Below are 22,163 nucleotides of genomic sequence, written 5' to 3'. Positions count from 1 at the left end.
TCCCTCCCCGCAGGCCACCTGGTCATCAGATCCTGCGATTTCTGCCCCCTCATCAGCCCCGGCCTCACCAGCATTACCGCCGGTGGGTTGAGGCCCACCTGCCTGCGCTCATGTCCCTGAGGGCCACTCCTAAGTGGCCCTGCTACTCCTTGCTCTGCGTCCAACCCATCCCAAGGGCAGTGCTAGAGTCAGGTGAAAAGGGAGGGAGGGAAGGAAACGAATGAGTGAATCAAAGAATGAGTCATGTTACTCCTTCAGTTAGAATCCTACAACGGTTCCTCATTGCTTGACAGATAAGACCCCAGTTCCTCAGGACGGCCTCGGGGCTTTTTCCAGTCCGGCCCAGCCCAGCCTGACCCTTTCAACCCTACTTGGCCTCACCTTGGCCACTCCCCGGCCCACATCCTGTACCCCAGCCTGAAAGCACCTCCCGGGAGCCCTTTCACACACTCCCGGGAGTGACCCTGCCTGGGCGGCTCCTCTTCCTCTCTCCATCTGGACAGTCACCCCTCCCCCAAGACCCAGCTCCCCTGACACCCCCGTGAATCTGTCCCAAGCCCCACGGCATCATCGCTGGCTCCGTCCTTCTGTTCCCATCACGCTGTGTGTGTGCCCATCAGAGCCGCCGCCCACTACACTGAGACACAATGTCTTTTTCCCATCCATCTGAACGGCGAGAAGGGAAAGGACCGTGTTTTACTCCTCAACTCCATTATGACCTGATACAGTACTCAGTACAATAAATGTCTAACACATGGAGTTTGGGGTTTTCCAGCTCTGCTACCTAGTGGGGCTTCAAGGGTACGAAGGTGCTATGAGTCCAAGCATCTGAATGTGAAAGGTGGTTTCCGGTTTGAAAAAAAAAGGAAGTCACTGGGGACTTCCCTGGTGGCACAGTGGTTAAGAATCCGCCTGCCAATGCAGGGGACACGGGTTCGAGCCCTGGTCCAGGAAGATCCCACATGCTGCGGAGCAACTAAGCCCACATGCCACAACTACTGAGCCCATATGCCACAACTACTGAAGACCACGCGCCTAGAGCCTGCGCTCTGCAACGAGAAGCCACTGCAGTGGGAAGCCCGCGCACCTCAACAAAGAGTAGCCCCCGCTTGCTGCAACTAGAGAAAGCCAGCACGCAGCAACGAAGACCCAACGCAGCCAAAAAAAAAAGATATGAAGAGCCAAGTCTCATAGGTTGCTGACAGAACATGCTCTATGTCATTTGGAGGACTTCTGTTGTTTGTAGGAAACACTGCAGTGTTCACTGTCTCTACGGAAACCGGATAGATGTAGATAGTTGCCTGGAACTTATTTTATGCCCCCGTTTGGAGAGCAGAGGTTCTAGCTGGCCCTGGACCAGCCTCAGAGTTTTGCATTATAGATGTGTGGTAAATATCCATGCAATTAGCTTGGGTTAGTAAGCAATTGACCTAATCGTGGATGGTTTAACCCATTAGGGTAAGTTTTTGTTGCTTATCTAAGGCCCCAGTTGCCTATTTAGAGACGACCTTTCTTGGCTCATTCACTGTGGTCTGATTTCTAAAAGACGTGGCTAAGTCAATCCAAGTCCATCCCTACCACGCACGTGAAGCAGAAACGCTCTTTACGTTTTGCAAGTCAGTCAATCCACGCAATACTGAAAAATGCACGTGGAACGCATTAATGACACAAGAGTCACAGTGAGAGGCCCAGAGTTAGGAGAGGACCACCCTCTCCTGCTTTTGTGCTGGAGCTGAAATGTCAGCAGGGCAAATGCACTGGCTCAGGGAGATGTTTACTGGCTGCTCTGTGGTCGGGTCGCACGTGAGTTGCCGCGTGTGCTCTAATGTCAAAACTGACCTGTGTTACATGACCTGGATACGGGTCACAACATGCTTTTTGAGTGTTTTGTCCAACAAATTATTTCCAACATTTGAAAGAAGGATTATTTTCAAAAATAAAACACAATGAAAGAAAACATTGACCTGTAACAATCCCAAATTCATAAATAAAATGAGCTGTGTTTAGAAACCATGATCAAGATTTTGTTCATCTGTTTCCACATGACTGACTGTAAATGCAGACTGCTTGATCCACACCTGAAAGGCTCTGCTTACTTTTATCTTACAGTGAGTACTGAAGTCCTTTGAAATGGACTTCAAACCAGTTCCCCATCCAGGGACATTTGGGGAAAGAAAATGCCATTTTATTGCTGAGTGAAGGCCAGATGTTCTGCCAGCGTTGGCAGCAGGGACCAATTAGCTGGGAACAGAAAGAAAACGGCATTCTCTGGAGTCATTTTTGTTGACATCATTGTTATATCTGAGGTGAATTCTGTAAACATTAGACACCAGTGAATCACCAAGTCCTACTGAGCAATAACTGTGTGCGTCCTTCTGCAAACAGGCTGGGGTGCTCTTTCCTCACCATTGACCCCCCCAAACTCAGCTTCCAAGACAATTACCATGGCTCATTCTGTGAGTGAAGGTCCAAACACGGAAAAGCCTTGAGGGAAACGAAGATGCGGGTGAGACGCAGGAGTTCCTTGCCTTTCCATCCTCCTCATGGCCTGTGGTCCAGAGAGAGTGTGACACTCTCCATCGGCGAGTTAATGACTGAACAACAGGAATCAGGAAGAGCGGAGAAAAAGCACGGAAGAGCTCTGAGGAACGGTGGAGTGATGACCTTTAGATCTCAGCCGTGAGGCTCTGGAGACTGTTTGCCAGGGGTCTTGTTTAAAGAATGCCAGCAACCTCTTCCCTCTGTAAATCAGTGGCTAATGGGGGGGGGGGTGGAAATCCCACAAGCATTTCCAGTGATACCACATCAAGCTGGTGTTTCATGCTTGGTTAGAGACAATTGAGACCCAGGCCTTTGTCACACACGACCTGTGATCGGAGTAGTTCTTCAATTGTGAACTCATATCATCTATTTTTAAATATCTGATTACTTTTGGGTTTGATTCTGTTTTTCATTAAAAGCCTGTTAAGATATTAAGTTATGAAAATGTGATAAATATGCATTCGACAACTTTATGCTAAGAGAAATCTTTCTAGAAGGATACTGAGCCTAGAATTATTAGCCTACATAATTTGGAAACAGTTCTCCAACCTAATTTGAATCCAGACAGGGTGGTAGAGAATACTGGTCTACAGAACCCCTGCCTAGGTCTCCCTGCCAAGTAAACCTATTTTTATTTATTTTTAATTTTTTTTATTTTTTATCTTTTTGCGGTATGCGGGCCTCTCACCCTGCGGTCTCTCCCACTGCGGAACACAGACTCCGGACGCGCAGGCTCAGCGGCCATGGCTCACGGGCCCAGCCGTTCCGCAGCACGTGGGATCCTCCCGGAGTGGGGCATGAACCCGCGTCCCCTGCATCGGCAGGCAGACTCTCAACCACTGCTCCACCAGGGAAGCCCAAACCTATTTTTAGAAAAAGCAAATGAGGTTAGGAATGGCTTGTTCTTTTGTGGAGTCATGCTGGCTTCCTGTGCTTATTTTTTTATTTTCTAGGTATTAACATACTAAAATGTAGATAGGTTAAGTAATTTACTCTATCAGAGGTATTAGCCACTGCAATCAAACAGGAGAAAACAGTCAGAGACATGAAAATCGGAGGAAGAAATACAACTATCTCTATTTGCAGGTGATATAATATAGCTGTAGGACTCAAGGACTCAAAAGAATCAATAAAAAAAAAAACTCATCCAAATAGTAAGAAAATTCAGTAAGGCAGCAAGTTATAAAGTTAACACATAAAAACAATGTTCTCCTATTCAAACAGAAGCCAGCTGTAAAACATAATGGAAGAAACGTGCTTACTTATAATATCACCGGAAAGATGATAAAATAACTAGGAATAAACTAAATAATAAATGTGCCAATCTTTTTTGAAGAAACCTTCAACAGTCCTGAAAAACAAAAAAATATATTTGAGCAAACAGACAGAGCCTGTTCTCGGCTGTGCAGGGGACCGTCAGAGTTTCCCTTCTACTTGTCTGGGTCCTTTGGCTGGTCTAATAGTTGAATTGACATAAGATAGATTAACAGAAGAAAGACAAATTTAGTTTCATATATGGGAGTCCCATGAAAATATAAGACCCAAAGACAGGCAGGCAGTTGAGGCTTATATGCCATCCTGAGCTAAGGAATGGGGTGGGGCGGGGCTTCACGGGGAGGGGCGTGGGGGCATTCACTGGACCGTAAGGAGAGCAGATGTCTGCCCCGCTGTGCAGGTAAGTCTTTCAGGTGAAAAGTTATCTCTGGTCACAGCTCTCTTTCTGGGCTAGGCCCCCTATCTACATTCTTTTAGGCAGTTAAGGGAGAGGTAAAGGTTTTCCTGAGTCTGCTGGGTCTTGGTCGCCTTCTGCTCAAAATAATCCACATGCCAGGGGGGCACATTTTGGGGTGGCATGTTCTGCTCCCCTTCAGAGAGGATAGCTAAATCAGGAAGCAATGTTAATTCACCACAGGTAAATTCAGTATGATTCTAACAAATATACCAACACTTTTTTTTTTTTTAGAGTTAGACAAGTTGACTCTCAAGTTCATATGGGAAAATAAAGAAGCAGAGAAAGCCAGGAAAACCCTGAAGGAGAGGAGCGATGAGGAGACTGCCCCGCACCAGGTAGCGACTCGCATCAGGAAAGCTCTGTAGTTGAAAGAGTGACAGATGTGGCTGGATATAACGTTCAGAGCCAGGCATATACAGAAACAGGATATGGGTCCAGAAACGTGCAGACAGCTATTTGGTGTGTAATAAAGGTGGCCTGTCAAATCATCAGTGAAAATACAGCCTTTGTAACAAATGGAGTTGGAACAACCGGAAAGCCATTTGAAAGAGTAAAAGTTGGATCTACATTTCCCAAACACCAGGATCAACTCTAAATGGATCAGCAGTCTAAATGTAAAAAACAAAACAAAACAGAAAAACAGGGGCTTCCCTGGTGGCGCTGTGGTTGAGAATCTGCCTGCTAAAGCAGGGGACACGGGTTCGTGCCCTGGTCTGGGAAGATCCCACATGCCGCGGAGCAACTAGGCCCGTGAGCCACAACTACTGAGCCCGCGTGTCTGGAGCCTGTGCTCCACAACAAGAGAGGCCGCGACAGTGAGAAGCCCGTGCACTGCGATGAAGAGTGGCCCCCGCTCGCCGCAACTAGAGAAAGCCCTCGCACAGAAACGAAGACCCAACACAGCAAAAATAAATAAATTAATTAATAAACTCCTACCCGCAACATCCAAAAAAAAAAAAAAAGCCTTAAAAAAATAAACAGAAAAACAAAAAAAAAACCATACAAATACTGCAAGAAAACACTGGTGAACTCTATAATCTGGAGAAAGACTTTTAATTATGATGCAAAAATCTATAGGCCATAAAGGAAAAATCATTAAATTTGACTACATAAAAAAGATATATGCTAAAATCACCAGAAGCAATGTCAGAAGACAGATGAGAAGCTGGGAGAAAATATGTGTGACATATCACAAAGACTAATTATGCTAATATATAAAGAGCACTTAAGAACCAAGAAGAAAAAGACCAAACAATGTTTAAAAACGAACAGAAGTCATGAGCAGGTCACAGGGTAAAAAATAAATTAGACAGAGGCAATGGCTTTTAAACATATGAAAAGCATATGATGTTCAACCTCACTCACAGTAAGGGAAATGCTAATTAAACTACCTGAGACAATATTTTTCTGACCTATCAGATTGGTAAAAATCCGAAGATATCCAGGCATCACTGTTAGTAAGTCTGTGAAGAAGCACTCGGATATAGCTGGTGAGAGGAAACAATTCCTAACAATTCCAATTTGACAATAACTAATAAAAATATATCTGTATTTAACTTCTGATCTAGGAATCCCATTCCTAAGAATCTAGGAATCATACAAAACAATATTCACACCAAGTTCTTGCTACTGAACGTGTGGTCTGTGACCCAGCAGCATCAGCTACCACAGAGCGTGTTAGAAATGCAGCACCTCAGGATCTAGTGAACTGGAAGCTGCATTTTCTTTTAACATCTTTACTGGAGTATAATTGCTTTACACTGTTGTGTTAGTTGCTGCTGTATAACAAAGTGAATCAGTTATACATATACATATGTCCCCATATCTCCTCCCTCTTGCATCTCCCTCCCACCCTCCCCATCCCACCCCTCTAGGTGGTCACAAAGCACTGAGCTGATCTCCCTGTGCTATGCGGCTGCTTCCCACTAGCTATCTATTTTACGTTTGGTAGCGTATATGTGTCCATGCCACTCTCTCGCTTTGTCACAGCTTACCCTTCCCCCTCCCCGTGTCCTCAAGTCCATTCTCTAGTAGGTCTGCGTCTTTGTTCCCGTCCTGCCCCTAGGTTCTTCAGAACCATTTGTTTTTTAGATTCCATATATAGGTGTTAGCATACGGTATTTGTTTTCTCTTTCTGACACACTTCGCTTTGTATGACAGTCTCTTACAATCATTATCTACAAATAACTCAATTTTGTTTCTTTTTATGGCTAATATTCCATTGTATAAATGTGCCACATCTTCTTTATCCATTCATCTGCCGATGGACACCTAGGTTGCTTCCATGTCCTGGCTATTGTAAATAGTGGAAGCTGCATTTCAACAACACCCTCAGACCGTTTGCACGTGCATTACAGTTTGAGAAGCCCCGCACTAGGTTTTATATGGCAGCGTTATTTGCAATGACGTAAGACTGGAAACAACCCAAATGGCCATCAGTGGCACACAATGAAATACAGTGCAGCCTTGAAAAAGAATAAGGATGATCTCTATGTGCCAAATTAAAAAGAGCTCCAAAATTGAGTGTTAAGTGAAAAAAGCAAGTTGCAGAACTATCGACAGATAACGGATGGACAGATGGAGAGACAGAATGCTACCCTTTTGATAAGAAAGGAGTGGAATATATATACATATACTTTTTTTTTTTTTAAACTGAAGAAACCTTGGAGGAAAGAACCAAACCAAAAGTGATAATCTGAGATCACAGTATTGCAATTTGGGGCACACAGATTCGGGTAGGAACCCAAACCGAGTCACACTGGGAGTAGTAAAAGGAGTCAGGGGCTTTTAAAGGCACGGAAGGCAGGTTGCCGTACTAAGAATTTCAGCTGCCGATGGTGGCAGTAGCTAGTCTTGGCTGACCCTGACTGATCGCTAAGGCCATCACTAGAGGGAGGGGAAGGTCTTACTGTGACAAGTTGCAGGTTGTTCTTGCAGACTCCTTGGAGCTTTTGTGGTTCCGCCCAGTTCAAAGGTTTGTCATTCTACCTGGCGAGGCCGTGCATAAGTCCACCTCCGTGATGGCCTTCCAGCTCCATTTAAAACCCGGTGACATAGTGACTCAATTTTATTTCTCATGTCACAATATATTTATGTTGCTTATTTCTGCAAGAAGATAAGCTGGAAGGATAAAGCTCAGCTAATAAACTTGGGGTGAAAAGGACTGGAGAAGATAAGGGTAGAAGCGAGATATCTCGAACCTTCGTCAATGTTTACTACTCCAAAAATAAAATTAAAACAGTCACTCTGGGGGAGGGATGGCAGGGTTTGCTGCCGGCATCTAGTGGGTAGAGGGGCCAGGACAGCCCTCCTGCAACAAAGACTTATCCGGCTCAGAGGTAAATACAGTGTCGATATTGAGAGCCCCTGGCTTAGGCTAAGGGCAGAAGAGGCACTAAACTACCTGAGGTTTACAAAATTGAACTTATCATTTTGAAGACGAGGATAGCATTTTCCCCACTGCAGTCACCCGAGCCCTTTCCGTTCTCCAAGACTGCTCCGAGGTGGCAGACCAGGATTCCACAGCATTTGTGTAATCTGTCGGTTCCCTGGAGTCCGATTCACACGGGTCGGATAACTGGGCCCTCTGCACACCCAGGAAGAGCGCGCTCTGCTCTGCGCTGTGCGACTCAAGCCCACGTGCCGGGGGGGGGCACCTTTCTGTACTAAGACACAGCGACACCGTGGTCGCCCCACTGAAAGCCTCCGGAGAGCCGGGCCTTCGTTCCATCCACGCCCCAGGCGGCCCCGGGTACGCAGTCACCACCCTGGGAGCGGAAAGGACTCGGCGGCGCACCTGACGCACCTGGCACCCCTGGCGCCCCGCGCGGCCCCGCCCCGCCCCTCCCGCGCGGCCCCGCCCCGCCCCTCCCGCGCGGCCCCACCTCCTGGCCGCGGTATTTGGGGACCCCGGGGCCGTTGTCACCTCCGCTGCCGCCCCGCCCGCTCCGGCCGCGCGCCCGGTGAGTGTCCGGGGCGCTCGGGCCCTGGCGTTGGGCCTGCGCGCGAGGCGGGGAGGCGGGCGGGCGGCCGGGTCGTGACCGCTGAGGACCGGAGGGGTGGACGGGGGCGCGGGTCCAGCTGGGGTTCCCTTTCGGATCCGGCGGAAGTGACGGCGTGGTGAGTGTGGCGGCCGCCGCCGCCCGGGACGCAGAGGACCCTCGGTCTCGCGCACGCTCGCATGGGGGCGGCGCCGAGCCTCCCCGGGGGCCACTCCTGGCCCCGCGCGCACAGGTGACCCCCCGCGGGCTGGCGCCGCAGGGCGCCGGGCGTTGGGAGCCCGGGCGTGGGTGGGGCTGGGGCCCGAGAGAAGCCCGGGTGGCTGCCCAGGCGGCCCGGCTGCCCAGCGGTCTCCCGCCCACCGGGTGGCCGGCGCTCAGGCGCTTTCGGGGGCCTCAGTGAGGACCATTCCGGATCCTGGCACGTGTGTTGTTTGTTAAACTCGCTGCAGGTACGGTGTGGTAAGGTTCGGCATCTTCAGGGCTAAGAGGACCACCGGGGAGAGGTTTTAGTCATACCTGGGGTTGCGCGTGCTGGGTGAGGTCGGCTCTTCAGTTGCTTTCTTCCCCTTCCCCCCCCCCCCATAAAGCTCAGTTTTGAGGGAGAGAGTATGGAAAATTAGTCCTCACATGCCGCCAGGAATACGCGGGTGCTGGGGGAAGCTGGGTCAGTGTTGGCACGGCCCCTCCAGGCCCAGCTGGTGTACCTTACGGCCGAGTGGGGAGGGGGAGTGTGAAAAGTAGCCTCTGGACTGAGGTCCTGTGGCTGCGTGGCCGAGGCTCAGAGATGTGCCCCGGCATCAGCAGGAAGGGCTGTGGTTCTCAGGGTTCTCGGTGTGTCCGGCTCTTCCCCACCGCTCGTGAGTGCCTGCATCCCCGGCTTTAGGCCACCCCAGAGAAGGACCACAGTTTTAGTCATACTTGCTCATGTAAGCTGAGTATTTAAAAGCAATATATGAGGCCAGTTCCAATCCACGGCATTTTGTCACAGTTGAGCTTATTGTGGGTAGCTCCAGCCAGCAACCATAGAGTGAAATTAGAGTGAATGGAATCACCATTCTTTTCTGTTTATACAAAGAGTGGCCTCCATCGCACCCAGTGTTTGTCGTTAGACCCCAGGGAAGGCCACACACCTTACACTAACAAGCTTGCTGGACCTGAGATCAGGCCTGGACATCAGCAGAAAGAAAGGAACGTGTAGTTCTACCACCGTTTATTGAATATACCCGCTTGTGCCTCACAGTAAACCTGTAAAGTGGAAGGAATCATCCCGTTTATGTATTAGGCAACACACACACACACACACACACACACACACACACACACACACACACACACACACACACACACACACACACACACACACACACACACTGCCCCAGAGACCAGGTGGGGACCAAGCAGGAGCCCAGGTCTCCATTATCTTTAATAGTAAATCCTCTAGGAAATTAAGGCATCCTAAGACAAGAAGCACAATTAAATAGTGACACCTTAAAAAATTATTAAGACTTGATCAGTTGAATTAAACCAATTATGTACATTAACTGCCGAAGGTTACTGATGGTGCCACAGGGAAAAAATGGTGCCAAAGGTAGATTGGTTAGACTTGTTTTACACACACACACACACACACACACACACACACACACACACGGCATAGTTCATTAATGAAACCTTAATGCTGGTTTTTATGTTCATGATTAAATATATTTTAAAAGGTATATTGTTATTGAAGCTGTAAATAATTTTGAAATAGATGATGAATTTAGCAAGTGTGTGTGTGCATGTGTGTATATGAAGGACACTCTTGGCTGTCTTATCTACGGAAGCTAAAATGTAGGAGCTTGGAAAGCTGTTGATAGGTGTTGTGTTTGCTGTGTGATCCTGTGGAATGTGTGTCGTTGTTACTGGTATGTGCATTGAATGGAGAAGAGCTATCCCTCCATATAAAAACCCCACTAGATTGTCTATAATTTTCTTTGATATCTGGAGTGTCTTTGTGGTAAACTGTTTGAATTTGGTCCTATTTTTCTTTCTTTTTTAGGATTAAGACCTCTTTAATCTTTTTATGATTAATTGTTAAGGATTTATATATTATCGCAAAGTGATAATGAGAATCAGGTTATGATTATGTGGCAGGTTATTATCAAACAGACAAGAAGGATCTTGATAAATGGGACTCGGAGTTTGGACATTTATTTCACAATTAACAGAGGAACCGGGTAGTGGGCGAAGAAATGGCTTTTCATGTTTTTCTCTTGCTCACAAAAATAGTTTGTGGGTTTGTGACCATGTGGTTAGCATCTTCCTTTCATAAAACCGTGCTAAAACGACAATGAAGGGGCCTTGTGAAGCATGAAAAACACAAGGACAGAGAAGGGAGAGAGGAGACAAAGAGTGGACAAGAGAGGTCAGAGGTTTTGGAGGAGGAGAGTGACCAGGGGAGGGGCTGAGTGCCGAGGAGGGGAAACAGACCAGAAGGGGCGGACAGGCTCAACGTTGGGGCCCGAGCGCCAGCAAAGGCAGGGGTGGAGTGCAGGGTTGCAAATGGGGCCTGGGTAGAAAGCGTGTCCACAGACTGATGTGACCCCCACAGGCCATCTACTCTGCAGCGGACAGCCACCCTCCCTGCCTTACCCAGAGCCCAGTAGGAGATCAGGTCTCACCCCTGCAGGATCTGATGCGCAAACTCAGGGACCCCCAGGCATTGGACTGAGAGGAGGGGATTATGGGTCCCGTAGAAACCCCCCAGCCCCTACCCTGCCTGCAGCCAGACCAGGGGGCTCCTCCATTTGCTGGTTGCTCAGTAAAAAAAAAGCTACTGACCCCTTTATCGCACACATCCTGCCATGTGAGCAGTTTCCAACCTCGTTTTGTGTTTCCCTCTTAAATATGACTGACATCCCAGGATTGTCAAGCATTTGTGGAAAGCCTGTGTATGAAAGAGACCCAAATAATATAAACACCAGCACAATAGCAGAAGACCCCAGGAGAAGAGAGACGATACAGGGAGCAGAAGACAACACCACAGACTGTGATTGACGTTCTCCAGGGAACTGGCGGGGGTGGGGGGGAGGCAGTAAAGAAGGAACAGCAGAGAACAAGGAGTGTTTAGGAATTAAAGATACGATGGCTGAGACTGGAAAAAATCAGTAGAAAGATTGCAAGAGAAAATCATGAGTATCTTCCAGAAAATGGAACAAAACGTCATTGTGATGGAAAATGCAAGAGAGGGGGGTAGATGAGAGCAGAGCTCTCTACTGCACGCAGAGAGCAGAGAGCAGCCGTGCGATCCCAAGTGCCCGACAGATATCACCTGTGCCTGCCACTCGTGCAGGCATGAGGCCCAGAAAAAGAGAACAATCGGTCTGCAAGGGAACTGACAAGTGCCTTAAAAGTTCCCAGAGAGGGACTTCCCTGGCAGTCCAGCGGTTAAGACTCTGCGCTTCCAATGCAGGGGGCCCAGGTTCGATCCCTGGTTGGGGAGCTAAGATCCCACATACCTCACGGTGTGGCCAAAAAGTGGGGAAAAAAAAAGTTCAGTTCCCAGAGAGGAAGGGAAATTTTCTTGATTTGCTAGATTGAAAGGGCCCACCAAGTGCACGACAAAATGAGTGAACGGGGCCCATCGATGTTGGCTGCCAAGCCGTCAATCATATGGGATGGGAGGATAAAGACATTTTCAGACATGTGAGAAGTCAAAGTGTCTGTATTCTGTCTTAGAAAGCTATTGGACGATTCGCTTCATCAAAGAAGGGAGTAAACCGTGAAGCAGGAAGACATGGGGCCCAAAGGAGTGTCTGGGGCTCAGCAGTGCTCAGGCTGAAGAGCAGTGAGTCCGCAATGGAACCGTGGGGACGGCGTGGCTGGCAGACGGTGGGATCCACACGTCGGTACAACCGAATAGGAGGCTGGGACCACTGCAGCCCGGGTGGGCGTCTCTGAGCTCAGCTGTGTTTGAGGAAAGTCGGGGGCGGGGTGGTGGAGGAAAAGTTGACGTGCTGTCTCCCCTTCACAGCGCGGTGCGTGAGGGGCTTGGGAGGAAGCATCTGCCCAGCTTCGCCGCAGCAGCACCAAGACTCACGCGCTCCTTGAGGAGTCAAGGGTTCGGTTTTGTGCTTTACAACTTTTCCATGAAGCCAAGAGAGGGCCTGACACTTGGTGTCTTTGGACTGGGAAAAAAATTCAAAATGGATGTAAGACCTTGTTGTTGCTGTAAAGGGAGGGTGTTGGAGATCAACATCTCAAAATAAAGTAGATGAAAGAGAAGCCCACTAGCCCCCACCTGTGACGATTTGAGCACCAAGAAGAAAACAGACATCGACTCATTGAAATACCTTGTTTGTAAAAGATCATGAGTCTATTAATAAGCTCAGGTGAGGCAAACAAGGTGAGCTTAAAAAGGCACAAGAGAGCTTCAGTCCTGTTTCAGTATTTTGGGGTGGCCAGCCCCAACCCCATCAGAACACAGATTATCTGGTATATCCCCTTCCTCATGGAGGGAGCAGAAATCAGGTAACTGACCCAGGGCACCAGAGCTGGGACTGTGAGCCTGGTCTCCGTGCCTTTTCCTCTGAGTCTCCTGCTTTGTTTCTCCCAGTTCAGTGTTTAAGACCAAAGCTGCTTTCTGTGGAAGAACTATTGATCTTTCACCTCCAGTTCCCTTCACACAATACACAGAAGTACACTGATTTCTCCGCGGCCCCAGTAGATGCCGTGGGCTGGCCAGGACAGTGCTTTCCTGGGGGGGGGGGGTGGCGGCGATGAGGGCAGGTGTGCTTTTCGAGATCAGTGACAGAAAAGTCAGAGCCTGAAACAGGTTTGCTGGACGTCACCAGAGACAGGGTGCTGTATTAATGGCGTCTCTCAGGTTGGCATTTCCGTTTGAATCAACACTCCTTCGACATCTGAGGGAGGAATGCGTGCAGATGGCGAAATAGAGTCCTGGATGGGTGGGGAGGGGGCTCGTGGGACATCTCCTTGGCCAGGTGACCTTGCAGCAGACCTAACACACACAGGGCCCTACAACCCTGTCCTTCCTCAGTTCATGGAGGGCCCTGGGGCTGCAGCGTCTCCTGGTAGACTGGCCGTCTTGGTGGCCCTGTCCCCAGGCCAGAGGATGACCTGTGCGGTGTGTGTGTGTTGGGGGGGGGGGCTGAGTCGTGACGTCTGACTGCATCAGGGATGCTGGAGGCTGTGCTTCTTGCGTGAGTCCCCAAGTGCCCTCGTCCAGAGCCGGGCAAGGAGGGCCTGGGCCTGGGGGGCAGCAAGGGCCTGGGGACAGGGCCTTTGATTTGGGCCTTGGCACAAGCTGAGGCCGCATAGAAGGAGAACTGGACGTCAGAGGTGTTTGTTTTTAAGGCTTTCGTGCCTCTTTGTATGTGATGTGATCTGTCTTTTACCTTAAGGCTTCAGGTTACCCTAAATGGGGGCCTTGCTCCCGCATTACAGAAACGTTCAACCATCTTTTCTTGTGTAACTGTGTCGTTGGATTATCATTTTGAATGACTTCTAAATTATGAAATGATACATATAGGCCCTTAAACACACCAGACAATACAGAAATGAAAGCAAAGGCGAATAGCTCCTTCCCCGATCCCGCCCCCAGCAGGTACCCAGGATGGGGGCCCTCCCGCTCCCTCGCTGTGCTATCAGCGTCACTGTTCACTAAGTGTTAGAAACCCACAAAATAATGCTGAGGGCCCCCGCAAGAGACATCGAGTTTTGTGCCTGTACCTATTTGCTCGCTGAACCAGTGTCAGTGGTAACTTTTAACAGCAGAGTGAGACACGGCCGACGCGTAGCCTAGATTTACGCGACGCTGATTTTAAATCCATCGTTTCAGACTCGCCGCCATGGATGCTCTGTTGGAAGCGAACGGCACGTTTGCCTTGACCCTTCTGAAACATCTGGGTGAAGACAGCTCGCAAAATGTGTTTATCTCACCCATCAGCATCTCCTCTGCCCTGGCCATGGTCCTCATGGGGGCAAAGGGAGACACCGCGGCCCAGATGTCCCAGGTACGTACCTGAAACCAGTTCCGGGCGATGGCAAATGCTGTTACTTTCTCAGTTGAGTTGGTCCTCCGTGTTTCAAATCCCAAAGGTCTTGCTCTTGACACATAACCCCCTCTGTGCTGCCCCGTCCCCTGGGCCTCCCACACCATGTCTCTTTGGCAGGTGGCCGGGCCTTCCTGACAGCTCAGTACCTGACTTCCAGGAGGACACGCTTGAATGAGCAAGTGCTCATCCAGCCTCTGCTCTGATGCGCTGGCCAAGGCCCGGCTGGCGAGGCCAGTCCTGCAGTGAAGCCCAGACCAGCCCGAGGCAGGCTGCGCGGGGCATGAAGGTCCAGCTCCTGCGGCCACCGATGGCAGCCATAGTGTGTCCTCTGGCCCCGCCCAGCATTCACAGCCCGCCCAAGGCCCAGGGTCTCATCCCTTCTTGGGGCCGGGCTTGGGCTCCAAGTCCAGGAGGAACAGGGCTGTTGAGGCTCCTGGGTGCAGAGCTCTGTGAACTAAAGGCCGCCCCACTCCTGGCACACCCTGGAGAGACAGGGAGGGATCACCCTGCGCCGTGGGGAGGTGCCAGCGTGCTCATGCTGACGAGGCCCACACTGAGTGGCCTAAGCAGGAGCCATTTCCTTCCTCACAGCTCTGGAGGCTGGGTGTCTGGGATCCAGGCTGCTTCTGAACCGTGTGGGTCTCTAACAGCAGCTTAAATTCTGCTTCCCTGAGCAGGGGCACGGGCACAAGCTCGTGAGGCAGGGCTCCGTTGGGCTGGGGGACGATGTCCTGAAGCCCGTTGTCTGGCTGAGAGGCTCTCGGGGCCCTGCCTCAATCTCCAAGGTTTAACCAAGTGTCCTGATCCTGCCCGAGGCCTGTGCTTTGCGTTTGACCTTTGCCCTGAGGCCGTCACTTACTTTCAGAATCATTTGCTGGCTGGAGAGGCTGGGAGGGAGAAGCATTCTCTCTTTCCACCCAGCAAGTCCTGGGTTGCAAATATTTCCTTCAATTCTGCTTGACAAAGAAATAGCTCCCTCTTCAGCTCGTCTTTCTCTTCCCTCACGCTTTCCCAGGCGGCTACCGACGCCGCATTCTTCCCGGGCATCTCCTTACGATTCCCCGGGGAGAGGGCCAGCCTTCCCGCGGCTGCAGGTGGCAGTGGTGTCCGCACTGTCCTCCCAGCCTCGGCCAGCTGCTGGGTCCAAAGCCAGCGCCCACGTTCTAGCTTTGTGTTACAGGAGAACCATGCCTGGACAGCTGCCTGGACCTTCTATGGCTGCAAAAGAAACAGCCCCGCAGCTGAGTGGCTGCGAATGACGACGGTAGCTTTTCAGCCTCTGGCCTGGCCCCATGGTGCCCGCTGGGCTCACTCGTGATCTAGGAAGGGCCCTGGTGCTGGCTGTTGGCTGGGACCTCCGTCCTCCCACAAGGAGCTCTCCCCGAGCAGTGTCAGCTCCCCAGGGCTGTCCGCGACGCCCCCAGCGGGTAGCGGGGACTTTCCTAGACCGTGAGGGCTGGGGGACGAGACAGCGAACGTGGAGCTGCCGGGCCGTTTTCGGCCCAGGCCTGGAAGAGTCACCTCTGCTGTGTTCTGCTGGTCAGAGCATGTCCCAGGGCCAGCCCAGACCCGAGGACGCGGCGTGTGTGTGCGGAGACGGGAGGCCTGGCGGGCAGCCTTGTCTGCAGACAGACCACAGGAGTGGGCGCACGGAACTGAGCTTGCAAAGGGGCATTTCTGCTCCTGCCGTCACTGCTCGGACTCCCTGCGGGAGGGAGGCCGGGTGGCTTCCAGGAAGCATTGTGTCTTTAACTGGGTGAATCTCGTTTTAAGCTGCAGTGAGGATCAGTGTGGCCCTTAGGCTGACTTTAGTGTTGTATCCATTTCCTGTAGTCAGGGCACATGGAAGTTGTGTATTTTTATCTGTTTTTGATTTCAGGCACTTTCTCTAAGCAGAAGCAGCAGCGGAGGTGGAGACGTCCACCAGGATTTCCAGAACCTCCTCACCGAAGTTAACAGGACCGGCACACAGTACTTGCTCAGAACCGCCAACAGGCTCTTTGGAGAGAAGACTTATGATTTCCTCCCAGTAAGTCATACTCGCTGCTTTTACTAAGAAGGTAGAGACCAAGGCGGCGGGGAGGTGGCTGGGGGGACCTTGTGGTGCAGCAGAGGGCCTGTGGGCTGAGACGCACACGGGTGGGGTGACGCAGGACCCCGCGCACTGCCGTCCGCGATGGCAGCCACTGGACACGCAGCTACTTATGTCCCAGTGTCGTTAATTCAGTGCAGGTGAAGTGAAGTATTCAGTCCCCCAGTGGCACCGGCTGCAGTTCAGGTGCCCGTAGCCGCAGGTGGCGCCCTTCTGAACGGTGTGGATTTAACACCTCACCACGAGCGCTGAGGAAGTGGTGGCATGGGGTGCAGGTTTCCCATGTTACTGTGGGACAACGGGCCCTGGTTCACGGCCGGCGGTTCCGAAACACCGAGGGAGCAGTGGCCCTCACCACGGTAGGAGCCCACTGGGCACGGCCGTGGCCCTGCAGTTGCTGCGTCTCAGTGCCAGCGTCCTGACCTCGCTGGTGCGGCGTCCATGGCATTTATTTGGCATCCAGACCATGACTTTTCTTAGTTTGTATTTATTATTAAATGGAGCTGAAGACTGAGAAAGGATTTGAGGTTAATTCCTCGCGTTCATTTGTACATTCCTATGCAAACCATAAAATTATCAACGTTCTGATTTGGGGTGGTGAGGAAGTAGGCTCTTGGCGTTGATTGTTTTTGTAGCCACGCGACTATGTTGCTCTGTGTCTCCTAGTCTTTCAAAGATGCCTGCCGCAAGTTCTACCAAGCGGAGATGGAAGAGCTGGACTTTATCAGCGCTGCGGAGGAATCCAGGAAACACATAAACACCTGGGTGGCCCAAAGGACAGAAGGTGAAGATACGTTGTTATTTCTGCTTTCCTGCTATTTTCTAATTAATTTTATTGGAGTAGAGTTGATTTACAGCGTGGTGGTAGTTTCAGGTGTACAGCAAAGCGAATCAGTTATACCTATACATAGATCCACTCTCTTTTAGATTCTTTTCCCATATAGGCCATTACAGAGTATTCAGTCGAGTTCCCTGTGCTGTACAGGAGATGTTTTCATAGTATTTTAATTAATCTTATTATCAGTTCCTTCACAAGAGCATCAAATGTAAACAGGAATGATTTTTTTTCTCTGAATAACTGTAAACTTTAAAAATCTACTTTTGAAATACAATCAGTGTATAATTATTTTCTCTAGCTTTTTCCGTCTCCTCATCAATGTTTGGTGCACCTCTTCCAGAACAATCTTTTTTTTTTTTTTTTTTTTTTGCAGTACGCGGGCCTCTCACTGTTGTGGCCCCTCCCGCCGCGGAGCACAGGCTCCGGATGCACAGGCTCAGCGGCCATGGCTCACGGGCCCAGCCGCTCCGCGGCATGTGGGATCTTCCCAGACCGAGGCACGAACCCGTGTCCCCTGCGTGGCAGGCGGACTCTCAACCACTGTGCCACCAGGGAAGCCCCATAACAGTCTTCACTTTAATTTTGTTGTTGTCGTTGTTAATGTTAATATAATCTTTATCTTCACAAATAGTGTAAAGAAAAATTTGGTTGCGGGTCTCAAGCTGCCTGCCTGTCCATCACCGCTTATGCTCTGCGGGTGACTAAGTGTCATTGCAGGACACTTGGTTAAGTCCTCAGCCACCTGCGGCTCTTAATTTAAATGTTCTCCACACAAGCTACAGCCTCTCACCTTCAGGACAATCCCTGAAGCGCAGGCATCCAACATTCCTTTCTCTCCCACTGGGAATTATCCTGCACATATTACTTGGTTCATTTTTATGTTTTATTCAACCGGTGGTGTTTTTCTGACCAGAGCTTTAAAAGCTTTTGTCGCTGCCTTTGTTTTAGGGGCCAGTCTCCCTGTACATGGTTGTTTAGAGGACGGCGAGCCCCTTGGTCTGTGCACTTGACCCCTCAAGAAGACGGCCCAGTGAATGTCGTCCCGATGCCTCCGTCAGGAAGCCCTTTAGCTAACTGGTTCTTTAATTCTTCTTTTCAGGAAACATTATAGACCTGCTGTCTCCAGGTTCAGTGGACTCCATGACTTCTCTGGTTCTCGTGAACGCCATCTACTTCAAAGGAAACTGGGAGAATCAGTTTAACAAACAGCACACCAAGGAAAGGCCGTTCAAAGTCAGCAAGGTGAATATGGGTATTTCGCACTAACAGAGGAGGTTCTTGGAAACAGTCCCTGTGTTCACATTGGTTTATAGAACGTGCGAGAAGGCTGACCTCAAGTAACTGGTGCTTCGTGTGGCCTTAGGCAGCCCAGCATCCGGTCTCCCAGCAAACCTGGGGCCTTCTTCTCGCCCTGCCCGCCCCCCGCACTGTGTCATCGAACGTGGTCCATGCTGCCGCTGGGCATTCTGTCTGTATCGCACATCCCACGGTGTAGCTCTCAGGCTGAGGGGTCTTCCTGGCTTCCCAGAACTTTTGAGATCAAGTTCAAACTCCAGACTATGGCATGTGAAGCTCTTTGTGGCCCTGGATCCTACCCATGTCTCTGTCTTCATTCTGTCAGTACCTGTATATCCCCCTTTCCTCTCCAGCGGCGTCTGGAAGCCCCCCTAGCAGTGCCCCCAGCCCGGTTTCTGTACCCCTCCTCTGAGCTCTCACAGAGAGCTGTGGCACCGATCTCCCGGGACCCCTCTAGCCCCTGTGCAAATGCAGGACCAGAGAGGTCACTTGGGAGTTGTCACGATGACCAGGGCTGGGCTGACAGCAGCGGGGGTGGGAAGCACAAGCTTTGTGTCTTAAAGGTGGAGCCAGGGCTTCCCTGGTGGCGCAGTGGTTGAGAGTCCGCCTGCCGATGCAGGGGACATGGGTTCGTGCCCCGGTCCGGGAGGATCCCACATGCCGCAGAGCGGCTGGGCCCGTGAGCCATGGCCGCTGAGCCTGCGCATCCGGAGCCTGTGCTCCGCGGCGGGAGGGGCCGCAGCGGTGAGAGGCCCGCATACCGCAAAAAAAAAAAAAAAAAAAAAGTGGAGCCAGCGCGGTTTGTAATGAGTCAGATGTGAGTGTGAAGGACGGGGGCCAAGGACACTCCAGGGTTTTTGACCCCGGGATGAATGGTGTTGCCATCAGCCGAGATGGGGAAAATTATAGATGGAGCAGCCGTGGAGGGGAACACGAGGAGCCAGCGTGAGAGGTGACACTGGAGGTTTCTGTTATGTCCAGATGCACGTGTTGAGTAGGCAGTAAAATTTATGCCTCTGGAGTATCGGGGGGAGGTCCCGGCCAGGAATATAAATGTGGGAATTCTGTTTAAAGTCACGGGACTGAGATCACCGGCAGAAAAGCAGCACGAGGCCTGAGCCCTGGGTGCCCCAGGGTTTGGAGGCGGAAGCAGTGAAGGTGAGCTGGCAAGAGGGAGGGGACTGGTGTGGTGTCTGGAAGCCACCAAAGTGTTCCTGGGGCCCAGAGGGGCCGGCTCTGCTGACTCGTCCAGTGTCTTGTTTCAACTTCTTGTTTATCCATTCCTTTACAGGATGTGGAGAAGCCTGTGCAAATGATGTTTAAGAAATCCAGCTTTAAGATGACCTACATCGAAGAGATATCCACGAAGATTCTCGTGCTTCCCTACGTCGGCAGCGAGCTCAGTATGATCATCATGCTTCCCGATGAAAGCACCGATTTGAAAACGGTAACTAAGCGGTAACCGCGCCGTGGGGGAAGGGGGTCCCGTCTGAATCCCCGCCCGGCAGGCTCCCCACCTCCCAGCAGGAACCCTTTCTGCAGCCAGCACAGCTCCCCTGGCCGCCCCCTCGAACCCACGGTGCGGTGCGTGTGGGCCACGGCAGACGGTCCCACTGAGCGTTGCTCTGGACCCGAAGCCCTTCTACTCACCTCTTCTAGGTGGAAAAGGAACTCACTTATGAGAAATTCGTCGAGTGGACGAGGCCGGACCTGCTGGATGAGGAGGAGGTGGAGGTATCCCTGCCCAGGTTTAAGCTGCGGGAGAGCTACGACCTGGAGGGCGTGCTCCGCGCCCTGGGCGTCACCGACGCCTTCGAGGGCGCCAGGGCCGACTTCTCCGCGATGTCGGCCCAGAGCAACCTGTGCCTGTCCCGGGTCGTGCACAAGGCCTTTGTGGAGGTCGACGAGCAGGGCACGGAGGCGGCCGCCGCCACCGCCGCAGTCCTGATGCTGCGCTGCGCCAGGATCACCCCCAGGTTCTGTGCCGACCACCCTTTCCTCTTCTTTATCCAGCACAGCAAGACCCGCGGGCTTCTGTTCTGCGGCCGGCTCAGCTGCCCGTGAGGAGGCGGCGGCCGCGGGCAGCCCCGCTGGGTCCTGCCGGCCCGCTTTCCCGGGTGCTCCGTGACGCGCCTGCGACCCAAAGTGGCCTTGGCGACAGTCCAGAAATAAAGGGGCTGATCGAGAAGGCCTGTGTCTGTGTGTTCGCATGTCCCGTGCCCCCTAGGACCTGCATTGCCATTCGGGGGAGGGCGGTCACGCCCGGCAAGTGCCCCTGCTCTGAGGGGCGCCCCTCGCCCTCCACGTCCAGGCCCTCAGGGAGCGCAGGTGCTTCCTCCCTCCTCTGCTCAGGGGCCCCTGTTTGCGAGAGAACAGAGGGAAGCAGAGGCTGCGGCAGCCACGGGGAGCAGGCTGCAGAGACCCTCAGCGGGGTTCTGTTCCAAGAACCCCGCTGTTGTGAGCCCTCCAGAAACCAGCATAGAGGTGGGGAGAGCCAGTGACCCAGACCCGTGAGAAGTCAGTCCCATTTCCCGCTGTGTCTGCACTTCGAGGGGTCTGCGGTCACAGACCTCTTCAGATGCACAGCCACCCACTTTCCCTGAAAATGCTTAATTGCCACCAGGGGCCAGAGACGAGCAGACAAGTCCTGTTCACAGTAGCGGAAGAGTTTAAGACCGCTTTACGGATACACGCCAGGTGACTTTCTATCCTGCTGCAAGTACTAGAGATAAAGAGGGGGCTAAAGTTTCTGCGGCCACTTGTGTTACCTGCTGGAGACGCGATCCCGGCTCTCAGCTGACGCTGTGGTTCAGGTGGAGAGCTGTGCCGTGTTCCAGGCCAGCCACCAGGCCTCCTCCGCTGCCCTGACTGCCATCATTAGGAGCTGGGCTCCCGCTAACATAACGATGCGATGCATATTTCATTCTGCCTCCAGTCTGCTTTCCCTGTTGAGCCCAAGCCAGCGACTTAGCCGTGGGGAGAGACAGACTGAGGAGACGTTGCCATTTTGAGTGGGATGTGTGAGAAGGGGAAGGGCCGTGTCGTCAGCGCCATCTCCCTGCCCCGCACAGCTCTGTTTGTACCTGCGGCGTGTAGCGCAGTGGTCTGACCATCCAGGTATCGAGGCATCTGTCCTTCCTTTCCCTGGATGAGAACCCTCGGGCCCATCAGCAGGAAGTTGTGAAAACGAACGCAGTGGTCCCGTCTGTCGCAGACCTATAATACAGGTAGACCTCTGCCAGGTGAAGTCCTAACACACGTGGAATAAACCATGTGCTGCTGCTCGAAGGGGCTCTTGGGTCCCGCTGAGTTGTTCCACTTTGTCTGTCGGTCAAATGGCCTTTGAAAAGTTATCCCCCAACGTATGATTTTAGTAAAAGGCACAGCTGCCTGAATAATGCTCCCACGTCTTTTATGAAATTCCACCAGAAGACAGTTCCATTACGTTGTGCAATGTTTCTTGTAAGGACCTAGAGAATAAAATCCTCCCGGGATTTAAGTCTGGGAAAGAGCTGGTCTCACCCCTTCACAAATGTTTACTGAGCATCTGCTTAGCATTGATGATTTTACTTAATCCTCAGCAAGGAGTAAGCCCGGGGGGGTC

The 22,163-nt window shown here is 51.6% G+C and overlaps 1 protein-coding gene and 1 long non-coding RNA gene across 4 annotated transcripts; one reads left to right on the top strand and one right to left on the bottom strand.

Annotated features, from left to right (window-relative positions):
* Positions 1 to 3,236: 3,236 nt before the first annotated feature.
* Positions 3,237 to 8,270, bottom strand: LOC309827775. Its single transcript, XR_014297244.1, has 3 exons — positions 8,158 to 8,270; positions 3,804 to 3,892; positions 3,237 to 3,404 (listed from the first exon to the last, which is right to left on the bottom strand). It is a non-coding gene; the product is annotated as an uncharacterized lncRNA (long non-coding RNA).
* On the top strand, positions 8,161 to 20,747 carry LOC309827773 (serpin B6-like). Of its 3 annotated transcripts, none has more exons than XM_082662583.1 (7): positions 8,161 to 8,235; positions 14,117 to 14,291; positions 16,213 to 16,362; positions 17,092 to 17,209; positions 18,363 to 18,505; positions 19,851 to 20,006; positions 20,219 to 20,747. In XM_082662583.1, exons 2-7 carry the CDS (start codon positions 14,127 to 14,129, stop codon positions 20,621 to 20,623), a joined length of 1,137 nt encoding a protein of 378 aa, XP_082518709.1. In that variant the 5' UTR covers positions 8,161 to 8,235; positions 14,117 to 14,126; the 3' UTR covers positions 20,624 to 20,747. The 3 variants fall into 3 exon arrangements, with proteins under 3 accessions (XP_082518709.1, XP_082518707.1, XP_082518708.1); XM_082662581.1 differs by lacking the exon at positions 8,161 to 8,235 and adding an exon at positions 8,377 to 8,506; XM_082662582.1 differs by lacking the exon at positions 8,161 to 8,235 and adding an exon at positions 8,533 to 8,723.
* The last annotated feature ends 1,416 nt before the right edge of the window (positions 20,748 to 22,163 follow it).

The sequence above is a fragment of the Grampus griseus genome (assembly GCF_964374135.1).
Source record: "Grampus griseus genome assembly, chromosome: 10".
NCBI lineage: Eukaryota > Metazoa > Chordata > Mammalia > Artiodactyla > Delphinidae > Grampus > Grampus griseus.
This window is presented reverse-complemented; position numbering and strand designations above follow the sequence as displayed.

Bases quoted from the DNA above. Each gene is read 5' to 3' on its own strand.
- LOC309827773 (XM_082662581.1), top strand. From the start codon at position 8,454: ATGGGGGCGGCGCCGAGCCTCCCCGGGGGCCACTCCTGGCCCCGCGCG. The intron at 14,292-16,212 runs GTACGTACCTGA...TTTTGATTTCAG, and splicing joins CCGCGGCCCAGATGTCCCAG to GCACTTTCTCTAAGCAGAAG. The intron at 20,007-20,218 runs GTAACTAAGCGG...CACCTCTTCTAG, and splicing joins AAAGCACCGATTTGAAAACG to GTGGAAAAGGAACTCACTTA.